The sequence below is a fragment of the Pleurodeles waltl genome, chromosome 1_1 (genome assembly GCF_031143425.1).
Source record: "Pleurodeles waltl isolate 20211129_DDA chromosome 1_1, aPleWal1.hap1.20221129, whole genome shotgun sequence".
NCBI classification, from domain to species: Eukaryota; Metazoa; Chordata; class Amphibia; order Caudata; family Salamandridae; genus Pleurodeles; species Pleurodeles waltl.
In genome coordinates, this window is record NC_090436.1 from 445,924,696 (window position 1) to 445,945,576 (window position 20,881).

Here is a 20,881-nt window from a genome sequence, read left to right on the forward strand (position 1 = left end):
GTCTGTAGTGTATAAACGTTGTTTAATTTCACTAAAACCTGTTTGTTGTAATAATATCAGGTGTGACCAATATGTTTAAAAATCATATTTATCACTCTATTTTCTTGTATTGGATTGCTCCGCCCCATTATTTGAAGTTTTAGCTGCGCCTCTCTTGGTTGACCTGTTAGCCATCCTTAACCGCCTCCCACCAAAGTTCTGTGGCCCAGGAAGCATGTAATATGAATATTAAATCACGTGTTTGTTATGTGTGCATACTCGCACACGGAAATGGCCGCGTTGGGGTGTTCCAGGGATTTTAAGCCCCCTCCATGAGTCAGAGAAGCAGAGATCAGCTCCTCCAGGCGAAGCCATTGGGCATTTAACACTGACTTTTCTACATTGTATTGCTAGTTTTGATTTTCCCTGGAATTGTGTCTGCCATCTGTCTGCAGAAACTGCATTCTCCACAGTCATGGTACGTAGAGGAAGGGGAGGGGTAACCATGGATTGGAGCAGCTCCAGAAACAGGTGGCCACTTTCTCTGAACAATGTCCACCAGTCCACTAATCCAAGAAACTGTCCCTTAGTGCCCTCATTACAAGTGTGACAAAGCACTATTGCCTGAGGGGTTATACTCTACAGATCAAAAACGGCCCAGTGTTCCTGCACCTGGGAATACTGGGTGCAGACACTCTGATCTCAACTTAAAAACACTGGGTCTTCCAGAGGAGTCTGGTAGGAAGGGTGTAACTCGAGAAAATGCGCACAGGATTACGGCTGAGGCAACTAACATCATAGAGCCACCTCATCTATCAGTATGATGTATATGACTAACAACGTTATCAAAGTGCTTAGCTATGCTATAAGAGAGGAGGACATCATTGGTCGCAAAGGTGATATCAAGAAAATATTACACTGTTTTTTTCAAACTGACTTTTTGAAGTGCGAGTAACAATAAGCAGCAAGGGCTTCTGTTTGATTTTATACTTTTGAAAAACAACCTCTGCCTCGTGCACAGTATTGTAAATGTGTTAAAAACTGATTTGCATGTAAAATGTTTGTGTTCTGTGTAAGGAAAAAAACAAGACAATGTTGATAGGCCCTCCCTGTACATGTATTCCTTACTATGCCCATGTCATTCTTAACTTGAATTGTCTACCACTTCTGCTTACATTTATAAATGTTTTATAAATAATTTCCTTATTTTGTAGATTTGTCAGTTATCAATAAGCATGTTCTTTATGCTCATTATGATATGATTTTATTGTTGTAGGATGGTATGTCTGCATTTTCCTACAGTTGGAAGATACTCTGTGAACCCGCAGCAAGTCTGCTCAATGCAATGTTAAATACCTAGATCTTTATTTAGAGATGAGTGGTAATACAAAATCAAATGATTATCTGAGGAAGTACTAAATATAGAGGAGAATCTAGTGGTGGAATTTTCTTCACTACACTGTCCTGATGGCGGAGGAGATTCCAGAGGTGCGATCTCTAGATTGGATGCTTATTGTAGACATTGGACGATGTTACCTTACCACCCAAACTCTGAATCTCACCCTAATCTTTCAAACAGTGCAATAGGAAACCTCTTGAAACAGCTGCCACTCGTATTTGCTTCTGTGTAATAATATGGTTTAGTATTTTGTAGCATATTTGTACAGAAGATGCTAGCTATGTGATTCTTATTATGTGTCTTTTGTCTGTGGGGTTACTTCACCACATACACCTCTGTTCTCTCTTTCTAGACCAAAGCACTTATGGACAAACTGCAAAAGACGGTATCTTCAGAAGGAAGATTTAAAAATCTCAGAGAAACACTAAAAAAGTATGTTTTTACCAACTATTTGCGTTATGTATAACTTATGTTAATTTTGTAACCTTTCTACACATTCTATTGGCAATATGGTTCTGTAGTCATTTCACTTTTGCTCACTGCTTCTTTTTAAATGTGGCCCTCATGTCAATTCTTAGATGGTCTGTGCAGATCCTTTTTAAGAAGAATGGGAAACATCAATCATGGGTGCTTACAGTGGGAGGGAAGCTTTACAGGTCAGATGTTACACAGTCTACTAGGTATTATGTTTGACATTTAACACAATTAACAACCTTAAAGAGACCACATGATAAACAGTTCTAGAATATGGAGTTTGTGTATCAGAAAAAAGTTATACATTTTCAGCTTTGGTTTAAACATTAGTTGATGTCAAACAAAGTGAAGTCTCCAGTAAGAGCATGAATGCACCTGGGGTGCTGTAAATTGCTAACTCCAGAAGCAAGGGCTTGTTCAGTCTTGGCCTAATTCAACAGTAGGATTGCAGATCATTCACTAAAACAATGCCTTCATGCTCTATCATACATACAGAAATGTTCCTGTTGATTGTCTATGGGAAATTAGACCCACACCAAATCTCTGTTAGCAGTGGTCTTTGAATACAACATAACAGTGTAGTTAGTTTAAAGGCAGGTATGGAGTGGTTTAACTAATCAAGCTCTCATCCATGATTCAAAGAAGCAGAGATCAACTCCTCTAGCGGGGACAATGAGCATTTATCAAGGACCTTTCCACATTCTCTTGCTGGTCTTGGTTTTCTTGTCAGCCATCCCAGTCTCCAGAATCTCCATTCTATGGTCATGGTATCTAGAGGAAAGAGAGGGGCAACCTTGGATTAAAGCAGCACCAGAAACCTAACAGGTGGTCACTTTCTTTGAACACTGTCCAACAGTCCTCTAATCTAAGAAACACTCACTAGGGACCTCATTACAAACGTGACAAAGCAGTATTGCCTGAGGGGATTCCACTGTGCCAGATCACAAGTGGTCCAGTGTTCCTGCATCTGGAATTGCTGGACGCAAAAGTTCTGAGCGCAACTTAAAACTACCATGTCTACTAGGGGTGTCTATTAGGATGGGTGTAACAAGAAAAATATATACATAATTTAATTATGACCGCTTACTCATTCCCACCAATAGCTGCAGGGTGCAAAGTTTTCAATATCAGATAGGTGAAAATGCTTCTTATGGTCATTTTAAGTTAACTTTCACCAGGCTTGAAAAGAGTATGCTGGTTGTGTGCTTCTGGCATTTAATAATGTTGCTTTCAAATCCTTTGTGAGAGAAGGTCAGAACTATCACTGAAAGTTTATGCATTTCCTTCCTAAGAGTGGTGGCATTATGTCTCTTGGAAGACAAGCTAATGAAGACATTTAAATGGCATGAATGAGACACACAAATGCAGAGAACAAAGACATATTACCCATTAAAGCTAATGAGACCATTAATGAGAAATACCAGTGCTATCGGATTGGGATTTTTAGCAGGAACATCATGTTAGAAGCATTTTTCAGCTGGAGTTTTTACCTGCTGCAAGCAGGCAAAGTATCCAGGTTAAAGACTGGTGGAAAATATTCAGGGATGGGGGACAGTAAATCCATTCCCTTCATGTTACTCTCACAAAATTTGTAATCTGAGTTATTCCACTCTCCCAGTATTGCTAGAGCCCCCTATAACATTAATCTAGTGGGAGGGAAACAACAGGTACTATGGGCTACTCATAATGAGGGCCACCATACAAATGTCAGGAGACTGCTGCGGGCCAGCCAGTACACCCTGAGAGTGGCCTGGACATGAAAGAAAAGACATGATTATAGAAATACAGATCCCACACACATACCACTCTCTACAGCAGAAAATTGAGATAGAGAAACATACCGAGCACACACCCCTCTCCCTTGCTTGGCTCATAGCAGGTTTGGGCATGAAGGGAAGGAGGACTGTGAAGAGGCCAAGCCAGACAAGGAGGCATGGGAAGAGCAACGAATGAACCTGAAATATCTCTGTGGACTAAAAGAAGAAAACCAGCAAATGTCTTACAGAGCACAACTGAAGAATGGGAGGTCAACAATAGCAGACATAATTAATAAAAACAGTGATCATCATCAAAGCACTCAAATGCAGCAGGAATAACAGTAATATTTTACAGATGTTAATGATTGTGAGTCAATCAGCAGGAAATCCGGATGAAGCAAATGCAGAAGAAAGGTTATCAAATGAATAGCCTCATGCATAGATGCAGCTTCCTATTTAATTTAGAATTAAAAAAAAGTTTGAAAAATACGGGAACCAAACTGACTACTTCATCTTGAGTGGTCATAGAGAGCAGACCCCCCCCCCCCCCCTCAAAACCAGGAAGGAAGGAACGAAGCAAACATCCTCCCAAAGGAGAAGAAAAAGTCACCCTACACTTTTATAGTGGGGTGAAGAGAAACATTTTTCATGAAAAGAAAAAGACACATCATTCAAGCAGAGTAGAGAGAATCTGGGAAAGAAAGTGAAAATGTATTGATGTCAGTCTTCAGGATCAGATCAGCCGGATCCTAAAGTGAGACTCCAGACTGAGGAGATAGACCCAAGAGAAAACTGGGTCCAAAAGGGGAAAATCATAAATCGAAACTCAGCATCTTGGAAAATACTACTTAAATTGTAAAAGGGAATCCAATCCCAAGATTCCTGACCAGCTGGACAAGGGATCCAGAGACCATGGAGTGGAAAATAAAGGACACATACACACACACACTCACACTCACACACTCTCATCTTACACACATACTTCTAGACAGTGGCTTTGAAGTGCATGGAATTCCCTGACTCGCCTGCTTTGGTACCAAGCTGGCTGCATTGACAGTGTGAGGTTATTAGACACCTTGTGAGATGGCAGAGCACAGGTTATGCAGTATCAGGTGGGGCTGTGCTCAGCTCCGCCCACCTATCCTGACAGCAGATGGCCCTTTCAGGAATGCCTAATCCCTCTATTGTGTGTCTATCTGGGAGTAATTCTAACAGACATTTACACTCAGTCATGTGACCCAGGCCACAGGCACAAAAGGGATAAGGTCAGAAAAATGCCAACTTTTCTAAAAGTCTACAAAAACAACAATAAACTTTGTGTGAAACAATTTCACAAATACAAAAAAATATTATTACTTGATCAAGGAATGTAATTAGTATGGCCAAATTCTCTTTCCATAGAATATCTTCAACATTTGTCTTTACATATTTTGCATATCATATACACTAGAAAACATAACCATCAGTCAATGTCAGGTATAGTTAAACAACCCATATCTTATTTCAATGTTGTATCAAAAAGCATAAATTATATTGTTTCAAAACCAAACAATTTGTGACAAATGTAAAATGTAGCAGTTCACAACTTTCTGGACATTAGGAGTATCATATTTAGCTCAATTGTGCATACTCCTTAAATGACGCATCAACAGGAGTTGTAACAGCTTGTTAGTTATACCAAAACACTGCACCTATTTTTTAACAGGTTGCCTGCACAAAAACGAAAATCAAACTCTTTAATGTGTGGTGCTGTTCCTTTTCGAGCCCCATAGTTTTAGCGCATCCTCAGGACCAAGAACTGGATACAACTGTTAAAAAAAAACAAAAAAATACTACGTATCACTTTAATCCGTTATGTGGGGATATTAGATATAGCTACAACCCCTCTTATGCAGTCAGGGTTTTATCTTTTATAAACATCTGTTCCAAATGTGTTCGGTATTTTAGTAAGACTGTGAAGCCAAAAACTAAAGGAAAATAATACTAATGGTTACAATCCAGCTTCAGTCAGATTTAAACTTTTTGACATTTATTCCTTTGTGGAAATTCGACTTATAAGATTTATTGGTGCTTTGTGTTAATATGAACACCGTTTTCCTATTCTTCACCGAGACATGCAGTGAGCTCACTGGCCTTTGATTTCTTCCGGTTATTGTATTGCCAGGATTTAATTTGATGGTCCTTTATTTCCAGGACATAAAGGGCACAATGTCATTTGAAGTTTAGTTTTCTTCCTAAATTATACCCTGTAACACGTGACAAATTGAAAGCTTACTTGCTTTATTCAGTTGTCATTTTCAAGCTAGTCGAGGCTGTGGTATGTATTTAAAGCAACAGTCTCATGTATCAGCTTTTGTTGGCTGACAGTTTCTTCTCTGTAACAATTCGTCCTATCTTACTGGATTTTCATAAAAGCAACAAAAAAAATACATTTTAATTGCACAGGCGAATGTTTCAAAGACCAACATTACGTAATCATTGCTAGTGATCCAATCTGTACGCTTACTTCTGGGTTGTCTTTAAACCATTTTTATGAGCAAGTTGTTATTTTGAATGTGGTTGTTTGCTTCCCTCACTGTCTAACATTTCAGAGATGTTACATTTTAGTCACTTGAACAATGCATTTGTAACTTGCTGTGGTCGCTATTGCTTGTTCTTTGAATTAGTGGTAGCTTACTTGTTTTTAGTCCGTCAGCAAGACTTCTAACAGCATATGTCTGGATGTGGCTGATCTTTTCAAATACTTCTATACACTCCTGCTCTACATTAACGCAGTTAACTTCCTGTCGGTTAAGGCGGGTCCTGATGCATCGATGTTGGACATGTTATTTTACGGGGTGGAGGATTCTGGTTTGTGTAGGTCCTTTATTAGGATCATCATCTCAGAGTTTTTTTTTATATGTGATTCCTTCACGATCTTTCACCCCGAACATATTTTTAATTAATTTAAGGCTGGACCTCACAGACTCAGTGGAGGATTTAACTTGTTTTGTACTATCCCATGCTTTAATAGCGCAGTTGGCTTCATTCTGGTTAGGGCAGGTCCAGATGCATTGTTATTAAACATGTTTGTTTGCCAAGTGGAGGATCCTGGTTTATGTAATTCCTTCAATAGGATCTTGGTTACAGACTTCCTTTTAATATGTGATACCTTTGCACTCTTTAATCCCATGCATATCTTTAGTTTTTGGTATTAAATTCAGGCCGGACCTCCAGGAGTGGTATAAAGATTTGAAAAGAACATTTGTAGATTTTGCAATTCTAACCTCTCATTCAATCCACATATGGCCTTATTAAATCACAAAATTAGGTAAGCTTCCCTTTGAGTTAGACACCTTTCAAAGCCACTGAATTTAGGGTCAGGATGGGTCATCCCCAAGGACCACCCACTTCAAATAGTTTTCTGTGTGCTTCTTTTCATCAAAATGGTTAACTAACGGCGCTGAGGTTACTTTACTGTGAATTCATGATTTGTGCTGAATGATCCGTTATCTAATTTCATTATTTGTTTTGCTGATATAAAGTTTCTGACATGGGCAAATAATGGCATAAGCAGTTTTGTTTTGTCTTGCAATTTGGAATGCAACATATTTCCATTTGATATTATCCAACTGAAACTCTGAGCCCTCAATTGTTTGGTCACATGAGACACGTCCTACATTTATGGGGCCTTTCAAAAGGAGGTAACTTCCAATGTTGCCTCAAATTGCTTTTCACTGGCATTGAAGGATTATATTCCCATACAAGGTGTTTGCCAATATTTTGATTATTTTTCAGTACAGACAAGTCATTTAAATGTAGGGTCAAATTTTGATATTAAATGCCAATTTTTGTAGTATAATTCTTTAAAAGTGGTTTTTTTGAGGGCAGTATGTAGATACACAAACAAGTTGTTTTGGCATCGTTCTGTCTCTCTTCTCTAATAGGCTTTCTCTTGGGGTAAACCAAACCCTCTTTAGTTAATTTCTTTATAAGTTTGGGAGGGTACTCTTTCTCTTTGAGCTTGTCAGACAGGATGGTAGCATGATGAAAATAATAATTTTTCTGTGTACAATTGTGTCAACTCCCTAAGAACTGCCCAAGAGGCACATTGTCTTTAAGACTGGGCGGGTGGAAGCTTTCAAAATGGAGGCTGTAGGAGGCTGGCCTGGCTTATAGTGGGTACCTTGTGGTACTTACGCCTTGTGCCAGGTCCAGTTATCCCTTATTAGTAGAATAGAGGTGTTTCTAGCAGCTTAGGCTGATAGAGTTAGCTATGGCAAAGCAGCTTAGGCTGAACTAGGAGACATGCAAAGCTCCTACTATACCACTTATATCATAAGAAAACACAATACTCAGAGTTACTACAAATAAAGGTACTTTATTTTAGTGACAATATGCCAAACGTATCTCAGAGGATACCCCCACTTAGGAGGTAAGTAATATACACAAATTATATGTACACAAACCCAAAACAGGTAACTAACAGTAAGAAAAGTAGTGCAAACAATGTAGAATCACAATAGAATGCAATAGGTAGACATAGGTCTAGGGGCAACACAAACCATATACTCCAAAAGTGGAATGCGAATCACGAATGGATCCCAGACCTATGGGAGGTTGCAGAGAGTCACTGGGACTGTAAGAAAACAGTAAGGGTGTCCTAGATACCCCACCCCAAGACCCTGAAAAGTAGGAGTAAAGTTACCCTACTACCCCAGGAAGACAGACTGGTCGTGATAGGGGATTCTGCAAGAACCACAAGCACCAGGAAAACACTGAAGACGGATTCCTGGACCTGAGGACCTGTAACGGAAGGGGACCAAGTCCAAGAGTCACGCAAGTGTCCAGGGGGCGGGCAGGGACCCACTAAACCCCGAATGACGGATTCCTGGACCTGAGGACCTGTAAAGGAAGGGGACCAAGTCCAAGAGTCACGCAAGTGTCCAGGGGGCGGGCAGGGACCCACTAAACCCCGAATGAGGGTGCAAAAGGGCTGCCTCTGGGTGGAAGAAGCCAAGGATTCTGCAACGACGGAAGGGGCCAGGAACTTCTCCTTTGGATGGAAGATGTCCCACGGTGTGCTGAAGGTTGCAGAAGTTTTTCCTTGCAGAAATACCACAAACAAGCCTTGCTAGCTGAAAGAGTCGCCACTGAGGATTTTGGGTGCTGCTGGGGACCAGAAAGGATCAGGATGTCGCCCCTTGGAGGAGGAGACAGAGGGGGCGCTCAGCAACTCAGAGAGCCCCCGCAGAAGCAGGCAGCACCTGCAGAAGTACTGGAACAGGCACTTCGAAGATCTGAGGACAGCGGTCGACTCAGAGTCACAAAGGAGGGGCCCACGACGTCGGATTTCAACTCAGCGAGTTGGGCAATGCAGGACAGAGTGCTGGGGACCCAGGCTAGGCTGTGCACAAAGGAATCCTTGGAAAAGTGCACAGAAGCCCGAGCAGCTGCAGATCACGCAGTACACAGGATTACTGTCTGGCGTGGGGAGGCAAGGACTTACCTCCACCAAATTTGGACAGAAGGGCCACTGGACTGTTGGAGACACTTGGACCCAGCTCCTGTGTGTTAGGGACCACGCTTGTCAGGATGAGAGGGGACCCAGAGGAGTGGTGATGCAGATGTTTGATGCCTGTGTTAGCAGGGGTAAGATTCCGTTGACCCACGGGAGATTTCTTCTTGGCTTCCAGTGCAGGGTGAAGGCAGACAGCCGTCAGAGCATGCACCACCAGGAAACAGTTGAGAAAGCCGGCAGGATGAGGCGCTACAATGTTGCTGGTAGTCGTCTTGCTACTTTGTTGCGGTTTTGCAGGCGTCCTGGACCGGTCAGCAGTCGATCCTTGGCAGAAGTCGAAGAGGGAAGTGCAGAGGAACTCTGGTGAGCTCTTACATTCGTTATCTGAGGAATAGCCCAGAGGAGAGACCCTAAATAGCCAGAAAAGGAGGTTTGGCTACTGAGAAAGGAGGCTTGGCGACTGAAAGAGATAAGCACCTATCAGGAGGGGTCTCTGACGTCACCTGCTGGCACTGGCCACTCAGAGCAGTCCATTGTGCCCCAACACCTCTAAATCGAAGATGGCAGAGGTCTGGGACACACTGGAGGAGCTCTGGGCACCTCCCATGGGGAGGTACTGGTCAGGGGAGTGGTCACTCCCCTTTCCTTTGTCCAGTTTTGTGCCAGAGCAGGGCTGGGGGATCCCTGAACCGGTGTAGACTGGCTTATGCAGAGATGGGCACCATCTGTGCCCATCAAAGCATTTCCAGAGGCTGGGGGAGGCTACTCCTCCCCAGCCCTTCACACCTATTTCCAAAGGGAGAGGGTGGAACACCCTCTCTCAGAGGAAATCCTTTGTTCTGCCTTCCTGGGACTGGGCTGCCCAGACCCCAGGGGGGCAGAAACCTGTCTGAGGGGTTGGCAGCAGCTGCAGTGGAAACCCCGGAAAGGCAGTTTGGCAGTACCTGGGTTCTGTGCTAGAGACCCGGGATGCATGAAATTGTCCTCCCAATACCATTTGACAATTCCATGATCCAAGACATGTTACATGGCCATGTTCGGAGTTACCTTTGTGACGCTACACATAGGTAGTGACCTATGTGTAATGCATGCGTGCAATGGTGTCCCCGCACTCACAAAGTCCGGGGAATTTGCCCTGAACAATGTGGGAGCACCTTGGCTAGTGCCAGGGTGCCCACACACTAAGTAACTTGGGACCTACCCTTCACCAAGTGAGGGTTAGACATATAGGTGACTTATAAGTTACTTATGTGCAGTGAAAATGGCTGTGAAATAACTTGGGCGTTATTTCACTCAGGCTGCAGTGGCAGTCCTGTGCAAGAATTGTCTGAGCTCCCTATGGGTGGCAAAAGAAATGCTGCAGCCCATAGGGATCTCCTGGAACCCTAATACCCTGGGTACCTAGGTACCATATACAAGGGAAATATAAGGGTGTTCCAGTGTGCCAATGAGAATTGGTAAGATTAGTCACTAGCCTACAGTGACAATTTTAGAGGGCAGAGAGAGCATAAACACTGAGGTTCTCCTCTTTGTGGTAGGACAGCCATTGCGTATAAACAACAGCAACAGCAGAATGCCAGCTAATAAAGGCAAAGTTATAGGAAATCCCCCAAAAATGCTACCAAAAATTGAGTGGATAGCTGAAGGTATCAAACCAAATATGGAGGAGAAGGTGTGAATGAAACCAGAACCAACAGCTTTGAAAAAATGTGCGATTCCAGTTGTACTAGACGCATTAAATATTCGTCCCACGAGTTCACCAAAGTGTCTCGGAAAATTCGTATTTAACAGGAACTGTATTTCTGCTGATGACCTTGCCACTTGAAGTACGTAGGTCTCGCGCGCAGACGTAAGGGCAACATGGTTTTGAAAAAATAAAGCCTTGAGTCTACTTAACTTGTCAAAATTCACGTTTGAAGTAGCAATGTAAGGCCAAATATCAGCTACCTCCCTAAATTTAATGGGGGAAACAGTATGTTCCCGCAGCATGTAACAACCTTAGAGACTGAAACAACGTAAACTATTCCGGCCCGCATGCCACAACAGCCTTCACTATTGAGAAGGACGTAGCTGCCGTTTGGAAGCACCTGGAACGTAGGTCTAATCAAGGGGACTGGAACTCCCTTCAGATATTAAGTTTGCAGCAGAGGCGTTACATGCCCCATGCAAAGACAGCTGTTTACAAACCATTGAATGGCTGACTGACGTCTCGCATTCACTACCACTAAGAAAGACTTGTTTCATGCCACTGAAGCATTTGTATGAGAAGGGAAGCTCCCATACCTCATAAATGTAACTATCTCCCAGCTTTTCATATCTGACTCCCGGAATGTGTTTTAAACAGGAGGTGAATTGAAGTGTAGAAATAAGCAGATTAATAACCCCATGTATTACCCACTCAGCAGATGGTATTTCGGCCACAGTAAAAGGCAACTTTTCTAATTTCTCTATGTTAAGCATGACATAAGTTGCTTCCTTCTTGGCCATTAGTTGTTGTTGTCGCGTTAAATTAAAGGAAGAAAATATCTCCCTTGCACTGACGTGCTGCCATGGAAATCGCCCGCCTTCAATGTTTGAAGCGTCCAACCCAACTGTGTAATGGACCTGATCTGACTCTGTCCATGGTATAAAGAAGACATATCTGATTGTATAATGTCTATAGCAGAAGAGACAATATTATTTATGGTGTATATCCGGTCGGACAAGGTGTTAATCCCATTATCCACAACAGCTAATGCCTTTTTAAAATTTTCCTGATCTATTTGCCTTAACCGGGCAGCAGCATCTTGTTGGGAAAGTTTCTAAATTTCATTGTATACTGCATATAATAAACGCTTCCTACGTGGTGTTCTGGGGCCTGACAAGAAATCTTGTAAGTCAGTTAGACAGGAGACTGAGGTGTTCTTTAACTGCGTCTAGTGAGGATGATTTTAGCCACTGCTGGCATAATTTCTCCACACTATGGGGGTGATTCTGACCTCGGCGGTAAAATGCCCTTACCGCCGGTCATAAGACTGCCATAACAGCGCCGCGGCCGCGGTCAACCGCCACGGTCATTCTGACCCACAACGGCCAAACCTCCAAAAATCCGTCCTCCACTGCAGCCCGCCACATCGGCGGGCAGCGATAAACTGGAGATGACCAAACCTCCACCGTCACGCCAACAGAAATACGCCCATGCCATTACGACCCACGAATCCACACGGCGGTCATTCAAACGCGGTATTTCATTGGCGGTACACCCCGCCGCGGTCAGAATACACACACATCACCAAAACACAGCCACATTGGACAATTTGAAATACACACACCTGATACACATACACACACCACTCCCACACAATCAACCAACTATAAAACACACACCCACATCACCCACAAACCCCTGCGACCCTAATTACTGAGAGAAGGAGAGAGAGACACAGCAGACAATCCATAGCAAGACACACTGAGGCACACTACACCATCACACACACCACATAGTAGCACAAAGCACCACTCACCAACACACTCCTCATCACATACACCACCCCACACCTCACCCACACCACCCCATGGCACCCCAAAGGCACCCACGCTTTTCGGACCAAGAACTCCGGGTCATGGTGGAGGAAATCCTAAGAGTGGAACCCCAGCTCTTCGGCTCGCAGGCGCAGCACACCAGTATAGCCAGGAAGGCGGAGCTATGGCAGCGGATCGTGGACAGGGTCAACGCGGTGGGACAGCATCCCAGGAATAGGGAGGACATCCGCAAAAGATGGAACGACCTGGGGAAGGTCCGATCGATGGTCTCCAGGCACAACATCGCGGTCCAGAAGACTGGCGGCGGACCCCCACCCACCCCTCCCGAATTTACATCGTGGGAGCAAGAGGTCTTGACCATCCTGCATCCTCAGGGCCTCGCAGGAGTAGCCGGAGGAATGGACTCTGGTAAGTCCAATCTCAACTACTATATACCCCCCACCCCACCAGCATGCCAACCCACACCCCCACCCTCACCCCCAACCCCCCAGCACACATCCTCCCTGACAATGTCTCACCAGCACAACCCACCCATCCCAACACCAACTCCTGCATGCCAACACAAATCATGGGCACCCATCACCTAGGCATGACCACTGCACTAACCCCTCCCCCCCACTAAATACCCTCACAACACCTCCCTCCAGGGAATGCCTGCACTGGGGGACAAGGGCACCCACAACACGCATGCTATTGCACACACAGAAATAATAACCAAACTCTCTTACCCCATGCAGGACCCGAACGACAACACACCAGCCAGGAGGGTCCAGAAGTGTCCATCCCACCACCGGAACAGGCCCACACTGAGGATAGCAGCTCTGTCGACAGTGAACCTGATGACCAGCCCGGACCATCGGGGACCTCTGGGCAGTCGGTTCCCCTCAGGCAGCCACAGGCCACACCAGACCCGACCCCCTCTGCCGACACCAGCACAGCTCCCACCCAGCGGGCCCATGCCTCTGTCTCTAGGACAGCTCAATCAGCGGTGTGTCTGCCACTACAGGGCACCCAGGCTAACCCAACACCCCAACAACAACAGGGACCTGGGGGCAGTGGTGGCGGGCACACCGTCCAGGGGACAGAGGCCGGGGGAAACCGGGCAGCTCGGAGGGCTGCTGTGCGACAGGGGGGGGAGGAGAGGCCCAGGGAACCCACTCTCCAAGAGGCCCTCACCACCATCATGGGGGCATACCACCACTCCCAAGAAACGATGGCGACGGTACTGGCCAGGTTCACTGAGATCCAGGCACAGCAGGAGGAACGCTACATGGGTTTCAGGGAGGAGCTGAGAATCATCGGGACCGCAATGGGGACCATCGTCCTGGCCCTCCACAGGATAGAGGACGCGTTGCGGGACCATGGTGCACCACACAGGGCCCCTGTCACTAGCCCGGACCAGGAACAGCCTACCACCTCCGCCGGCGCTAGTGGACAGGAGGTCCCAACACCTCGACAGCCCCCCAGAACCCCACCTCCTGCTGAAGAACAACCACCCCGTAAGAGGAGCCTGAGACCAAAGAAAAAGACAGAGTAGGATGTCAAGACCCCCGCCTGCAGGACATACCCCCTCAAGTCTTCCCACTGTCCCACATTGCCACCCTGTCCAACCATGAACTGCCTATGCTCCATCCTTCCACAGGCAAAAGGACAATGCACCTGTGAGACTGAGAACTGGACTCTGCCATGGATATTCCTCCACCCCCACCCATCACCCTAAGAATCACATGTACCGATATCTAGCACTGTAAATAAATCACATTTTGCACACAAATCTGTTTTGAGTCATGCTGTATTATTGACAAATGTATTACATATTACTGTTCGATTTCTGTTCTGTCAATTAGTCATGACAACATACCAATGTCAATACGCTGTATTTCATGGGCGAAGCAAGCAGAAGTCAGGTACTGAGTCAGACAGCACTGAGAAGGGAAGGGAAAGGCAAAAATCAATGACAAACATCTGTGGGGAACTACAGAAAGTACAGATGCAGGAGGCTATAAGCAATTGTGAAATGGCGTGGGTGATTCTTACCTGGGTGTTACTGGAAATACTGTTGTATCACTCTGTCCCTATTGTCTGTGTCGTCCTCTGAGTCTTCCTCCTCTTCACTCTCCACAGGCTCCACGGCTTCTACAACACCACCATCTGGACCATCCTCCTGCAGGAAAGGCACCTGGCGTCGCAAAGCCAGGTTGTGAAGCATACAGCACGCCACGATGATATGGCACACCTTCTTTGGTGAGTACATTAGGGATCCACCTGTCATATGCAGGCACCTAAACCTGGCCTTCAGGAGGCCAAAGGTTCGCTCAATCACCCTCCTAGTACGCCCATGGGCCTCATTGTAGCGTTCCTCTGCCCTTGTCCGGGGATTCCTTACTGGGGTCAGTAGCCACGGCAGGTTGGGGTAACCAGAGTCACCTATTAGCCACACACGTTGTCTCTGTAGCTGCTCCATCACATAGGGGATGCTGCTATTCCGCATCACATACGCGTCATGCACTGACCCTGGGAACTTGGCATTTACATGGGAGATGTACTGGTCAGCCAAACAGACCACCTGGACATTCATCGAATGATAATTCTTTCTGTTTCGGTACACCTGCTCATCGTCTTTTGGGGGTACCAAAGCCACATGGGTCCCATCAATGGCACCAATGATGTTGGGGATATGTCCAAGGGCATAGAAATCACCCTTCACTGTAGGCAAGTCACCCTCCTCGGGGAAAATGATGTAGCTCCGCATGAGTTTCATCAGGGCAGACAACACTCTGCTCAAAATCTTAGAAAACATAGGCTGAGACATTCCAGATGACATGGCCACTGTGGTCTGGAATGACCCACTGGCCAAAAAATGGAGGACTGACAAAACCTGCACCAGAGGGGGAATCCCTGTGGGTTGGCGGATGGGGGACATCAGGGCTGGCTCCAGCTGGGCACACAGTTCATGGATAGTGGCACGGTCAAGTCTGTATCGAAGTATTATATGGCGTTCTTCCATTGTCGACAGGTCCACCAGCGGTCGGTACACGCGAGGATTCCTCCTTCTCATCGCAAGTCCCAGCGGACGGTGCCTAGGAAGGACAACATGGAGCACAGAGTCAGGCAAACCACAGGTACGTACAGACAGCTTGCACAGTTAAAGAATGGCAATTGGTTGAAAGGCGTGTATGTGTGGCAATGCAAGGCCTAGGCCTGTGTGTCGCAGTCAAAATTAAGCCATGTGGGCCCTTGAAATGGCGGCTGCCTGACCTGTGAAGTGGGACAATGGGATGTGAGGTCAATGCGCTGGCGGGGCACACCGTGGCGGTAGGCGGTCGAAGACCGCGGCGCAAAGCCGCATTGGTTAACATTGAAGCCTATGGGTTTCAGGAGCCAATGACGAAGTGCGCCGGCGGTCGCGGTACGCACCGCCGCGGTACGCACCGCCGCGGGCGTGACCGCCATTTTCTATCTGCTTAATCACTCGAGACCTGATCATCCACAGGAGAGGACCTATACTGCAAGTGCTGCTGTGACCTCGGTCTGGAAGATACAATGGCTGCTGCGCCTGGGGAAAGGGCCCCTGCCTTCACGTCTGAAGAGTTGGAGAAGCTCGTGGATGGGGTCCTCCCCCAGTATGCGCTACTCTACGGTCCTCCAGACCAACAAGTGAGTACACCGGGTGCTAATGGAATGGGCTATGCCTGTGTGGATTGGGGTGGATGTAAGTTGGTGGGGTGGGGGGCGAATGAGGAGTGCAACGCCCGACAGATGAGAGCATGTGCCATATGGCAAAGTGGGTGGGTGGGGGCCAATTACATCTAACATGCAGGTCATTGATGATTTCCTCCTTTCCACCCTGTACATGTCTAATAGGTCAGCGCCCATCAGAAGATCGAGATTTGGCGTGCCATCGCCAAGGAAGTCCGGACCTTGGGGGTCCACAACAGACGGGGCACCCACTGCCGCAAGAGGTGGGAGGACATCCGCCGCGGAACAAGGAAGACCGCAGAAACACTGCTGGGGATGGCCTCCCAACCTAGGAGGGGTGCCAGTCGCACCATGACCCCCCTGATGTCCCGGATCCTGGCGGTGGCCTACCCTGAATTGGATGGGCGCTTTAAGACATCACAGCAGACACAAGGGGGTGAGTATCAGCACATTCTCCTATCTTTCTGCGCAGTGGAGGCGTCTGGGTGGGGGAGGAGGGCTGTGGGTGACATTAGGCCAGGGCGCTTTCTGTAGTGTAGTCCTCTCCCTTAGGCATGGCCCTGTGCCCCCGGCCCCCACCTCTGTAGGGTGACAAGTACAGCCATTGAAGGTCCAGCATCTCCCATGTGCGCGTTTGACGTCTCTTGGCCTGTTGTCTTAGTCAGTAGTACTGAGTAGTGTACCCCGAATGCGCGGCTTAGTGCATTAGGCACCTGTGTCTGTCCTCTCCGCCAACGGTGTTGACATTGCATGCACTCAACCTGGTCTTCTTTTTTCTCACCCCACCCTTTCTCTTCATCTTCTTGTGCATGTGTGCATTAGCATCATCAGGCGGAGGAGATATGGCATCGGAGCACGAGGGAGCTGCAGGACACAAGGCCCCGGTGGGCCCAGGAACAGACACCGAGGGCACCAGTGATCCGGAGGGCGAGGGGAGCACCACGACGGGGACCGCTGGTGAGAGCAGCGAAAGCGACACGTCCTCGGATGGGAGCTCCCTAGGGGTGGCGGCAACATCCGTGCCCCCCGCCTCTACAGGTACAGCCGCCACCCAGCGCACCAGCCCCGCCCTCCCAGCAGCCCCTCAGTCTTCGCTCCGTGCCAGTTCGCCCAGGAAGGCGCGCGTCTCCTTCGCCCCAGGCACCTCAGCCCCTGCCCCTGTTGCCCCTGCTGCCCTCAGTGCGGAGCTCATTGACCTGGTAAGGACGCTCATTGTTGGGCAGACGACCCTTTTGAATGCCATCCAGGGTGTGCAAAGGGAGGTGCAACAGAGCAATGCGTACCTGGAGGGCATTCATTCGGGTCAGGCTGCCCATCAACGAGCGTTCACTGCTCTGGCCTCAGCACTGACGGCAGCCATTGTCCCTGTTTCCAGCCTCCCTCTTCTGACTGCCTCCAGCCTGTCTCTGTCTGCTGTTCCTCAGCCTATCCCATCCACACCATCAGACCAGCCTGCACACACCTCAACACCCAAGAGCAGCTCATCCAAACACAAGCACCACAGATCCCGCAAACACTCACCCGAGCAACACCCAGATGCAGACATGCCAACAGCCACTGCCACCCCTGTGTCCCCCTCCTCCTCGTCTCCCTCCTCCCTCCCTGTGACGTCTACACTCACACCTGCATGCACCCCAACATCAGCCAGTGCTTCCATCACCACCTCACCCTCCAGTACAGTCCACACTCGTGCAGTCACCACCCCCACTGCCATGTACACGTCCCCTGTGTCCTCTCCCACTGTGTCTGTCACCCCCTCTTCCAAGACACACAAACGCAGGCAGCCACCCACCCAACAGCCATCCACCTCACGACAGCCTACAGCACCAGCACCTTCACCCAATGACAGCACACCTGACTCTCCTACAACCACCTCCTCTACCTCCACTTCCATCTCCACTTCTCCTACCCTTTACCTTGGCCCTAAAAAACTTTTCCTGGCTAACCTTAACCTCTTTCCCCCCGATGACCTCCCCCATCCATCTTCAAAGAGTCCCAAGAGCACCGCAGCCACCACCAGCCCAGCTTCGGGTGTCACTGTTGTGCCTGGGTTCTGGAGCCCACCCTTTGCCAGCAGTGACACATCGATCAGCAGCAAGGACACGTCCAGCCCCCCCCCCGGCAAGAGGACCCGCAAAACCAAGGACCGCCGTGCGAGGACCGACAGGGCTGCCCCCAAGGAGCAATGTGCGGCCACTTCACCCCCGACACCATCTAGGGGAGGCAAGGGCCCGAGAGCCCCATCAAAGGAGCGGAAGGCCAGCAGGAGCGCGGAGAAGGTGGACCCCACATGCCACATCCCAGCTGGGAAGGAGGACACTAAGGAGGCCAGGAGTCCGTCCCCGAAGGGTCCAGAAACGTCACGGTCCGAGGGCGACTGAGCAGGGAGTCGAGGCCAGGTCTGGCTCCCTTGACCTGCTGGATGAGCACCGCTGAACAGGGCCCCGCCGTGGAGAAGAGCACCGCTGAACAGGGCCCGCGGTGCAGAAGAGCACCGCTGAACAGGGCCCCGCCGTGGAGATAGGCACCGCTGAACAGGGCCCGCGGTGCAGAAGAGCACCGCTGAACAGGGCCCCGCCGTGGAGAAGAGCACCGCTGAACAGGGCCCGCGGTGCAGAAGAGCACCGCTGAACAGGGCCCCGCCGTGGAGAAGAGCACCGCTGAACAGGGCCCGCGGTGCAGAAGAGCACCGCTGAACAGGGCCCCGCCGTGGAGAAGAGCACCGCTGAACAGGGCCCGCGGTGCAGAAGAGCACCGCTGAACAGGGCCCGCGGTGCAGAAGAGCACCGCTGAACAGGGCCCCGCCGTGGAGAAGAGCACCGCTGAACAGGGCCCCGCCGTGGAGAAGAGCACCGCTGAACAGGGCCCGCGGTGCAGAAGAGCACCGCTGAACAGGGCCCCGCCGTGGAGATAGGCACCGCTGAACAGGGCCCGCGGTGCAGAAGAGCACCGCTGAACAGGGCCCCGCCGTGGAGAAGAGCACCGCTGAACAGGGCCCGCGGTGCAGAAGAGCACCGCTGAACAGGGCCCGCGGTGCAGAAGAGCACCGCTGAACAGGGCCCCGCCGTGGAGAAGAGCACCGCTGAACAGGGCCCGCGGTGCAGAAGAGCACCGCTGAACAGGGCCCCGCCGTGGAGAAGAGCACCGCTGAACAGGGCCCGCGGTGCAGAAGAGCACTGCTGAACAGGGCCCCGCCGTGGAGAAGAGCACCGCTGAACAGGGCCCGCGGTGCAGAAGAGCACCGCTGAACAGGGCCCGCGGTGCAGAAGAGCACCGCTGAACAGGGCCCCGCCGTGGAGAAGAGCACCGCTGAACAGGGCCCGCGGTGCAGAAGAGCACCGCTGAACAGGGCCCGCGGTGCAGAAGAGCACCGCTGAACAGGGCCCCGCCGTGGAGAAGAGCACTGCTGAACAGGGCCCCGCCGTGGAGAAGAGCACCGCTGAACAGGGCCCGCGGTGCAGAAGAGCACCGCTGAACAGGGCCCCGCCGTGGAGAAGAGCACCGCTGAACAGGGCCCCGCCGTCTCAAGCACCGCTCCGCTGGGCCCCGCCGTCTCAAGCACCGCTCCGCTGGGCCCTTCCTCTCAAGCACCGCTCCGCTGGGCCCTTCCTCTCAAGCACCGCTCCGCTGGGCCCCGCCGTCTCAAGCACCGCTCCGCTGGGCCCTTCCTCTCAAGCACCGCTCCGCTGGGCCCTTCCTCTCAAGCACCGCTCCGCTGGGCCCCGCCGTCTCAAGCACCGCTCCGCTGGGCCCTTCCTCTCAAGCACCGCTCTGCTGGGCCCCGCCGTCTCAAGCACCGCTCCGCTGGGCCCCGCCGTCTCAAGCACCGCTCCGCTGGGCCCCGCCGTCTCAAGCACCGCTCCGCTGGGCCCTTCCTCTCAAGCACCGCTCCGCTGGGCCCTTCCTCTCAAGCACCGCTCCGCTGGGCCCCGCCGTCTCAAGCACCGCTCCGCTGGGCCCTTCCTCTCAAGCACCGCTCCGCTGGGCCCCGCCGTCTCAAGCACCGCTCCCCTGGGCCCTTCCTCTCAAGCACCGCTCCGCTGGGCCCTTCCTCTCAAGCACCGCTCCGCTGGGCCCCACCGTCTCAAGCACCGCTCCGCTGGGCACCGCCGTCTCAAGCACCGTTTAGGGTTCACTGTGCCCACCATGCCTCCTCCTTGACCAGTGGAGACTGTCATCCACCTGATGGACTGTGGCTTTGCACTCCCCAGGATGGTCCAGTGGGCAGCCCACCCACTGTAGAGACATTGAGAGACTGTGGCTTTGCACTCCCCAGGATGGTCCAGTGGGCAGCCCACCCACTGTAGAGACATTGAGAGACTGTGGCTTTGCACTCCCCAGGATGGTCCAGTGGGCAGCCCACCCACTGTAGAGACTTGAGAGACTGTGGCTTTGCACTCCCCAGGATGGTCCAGTGGGCAGCCCACCCACTGTAGAGACATTGAGAGACTGTGGCTTTGCACTCCCCAGGATGGTCCAGTGGGCAGCCCACCCACTGTAGAGACTTGAGAGACTGTGGCTTTGCACTCCCCAGGATGGTCCAGTGGGCAG

General features: G+C 49.6%; 1 protein-coding gene across 1 annotated transcript in view; it reads left to right on the forward strand.

The window, feature by feature from the left end:
* The window catches only part of RASGRF2 (Ras protein specific guanine nucleotide releasing factor 2), a 1,901,930-nt gene that overhangs the window by 1,664,038 nt on the left and 217,011 nt on the right, over positions 1 to 20,881 (forward strand). The window contains exon 24 of the mRNA XM_069224559.1: positions 1,731 to 1,810. Within this exon, the coding sequence (XP_069080660.1) occupies positions 1,731 to 1,810 (80 nt within the window). The remainder of the gene's footprint in view (positions 1 to 1,730; positions 1,811 to 20,881) is intronic.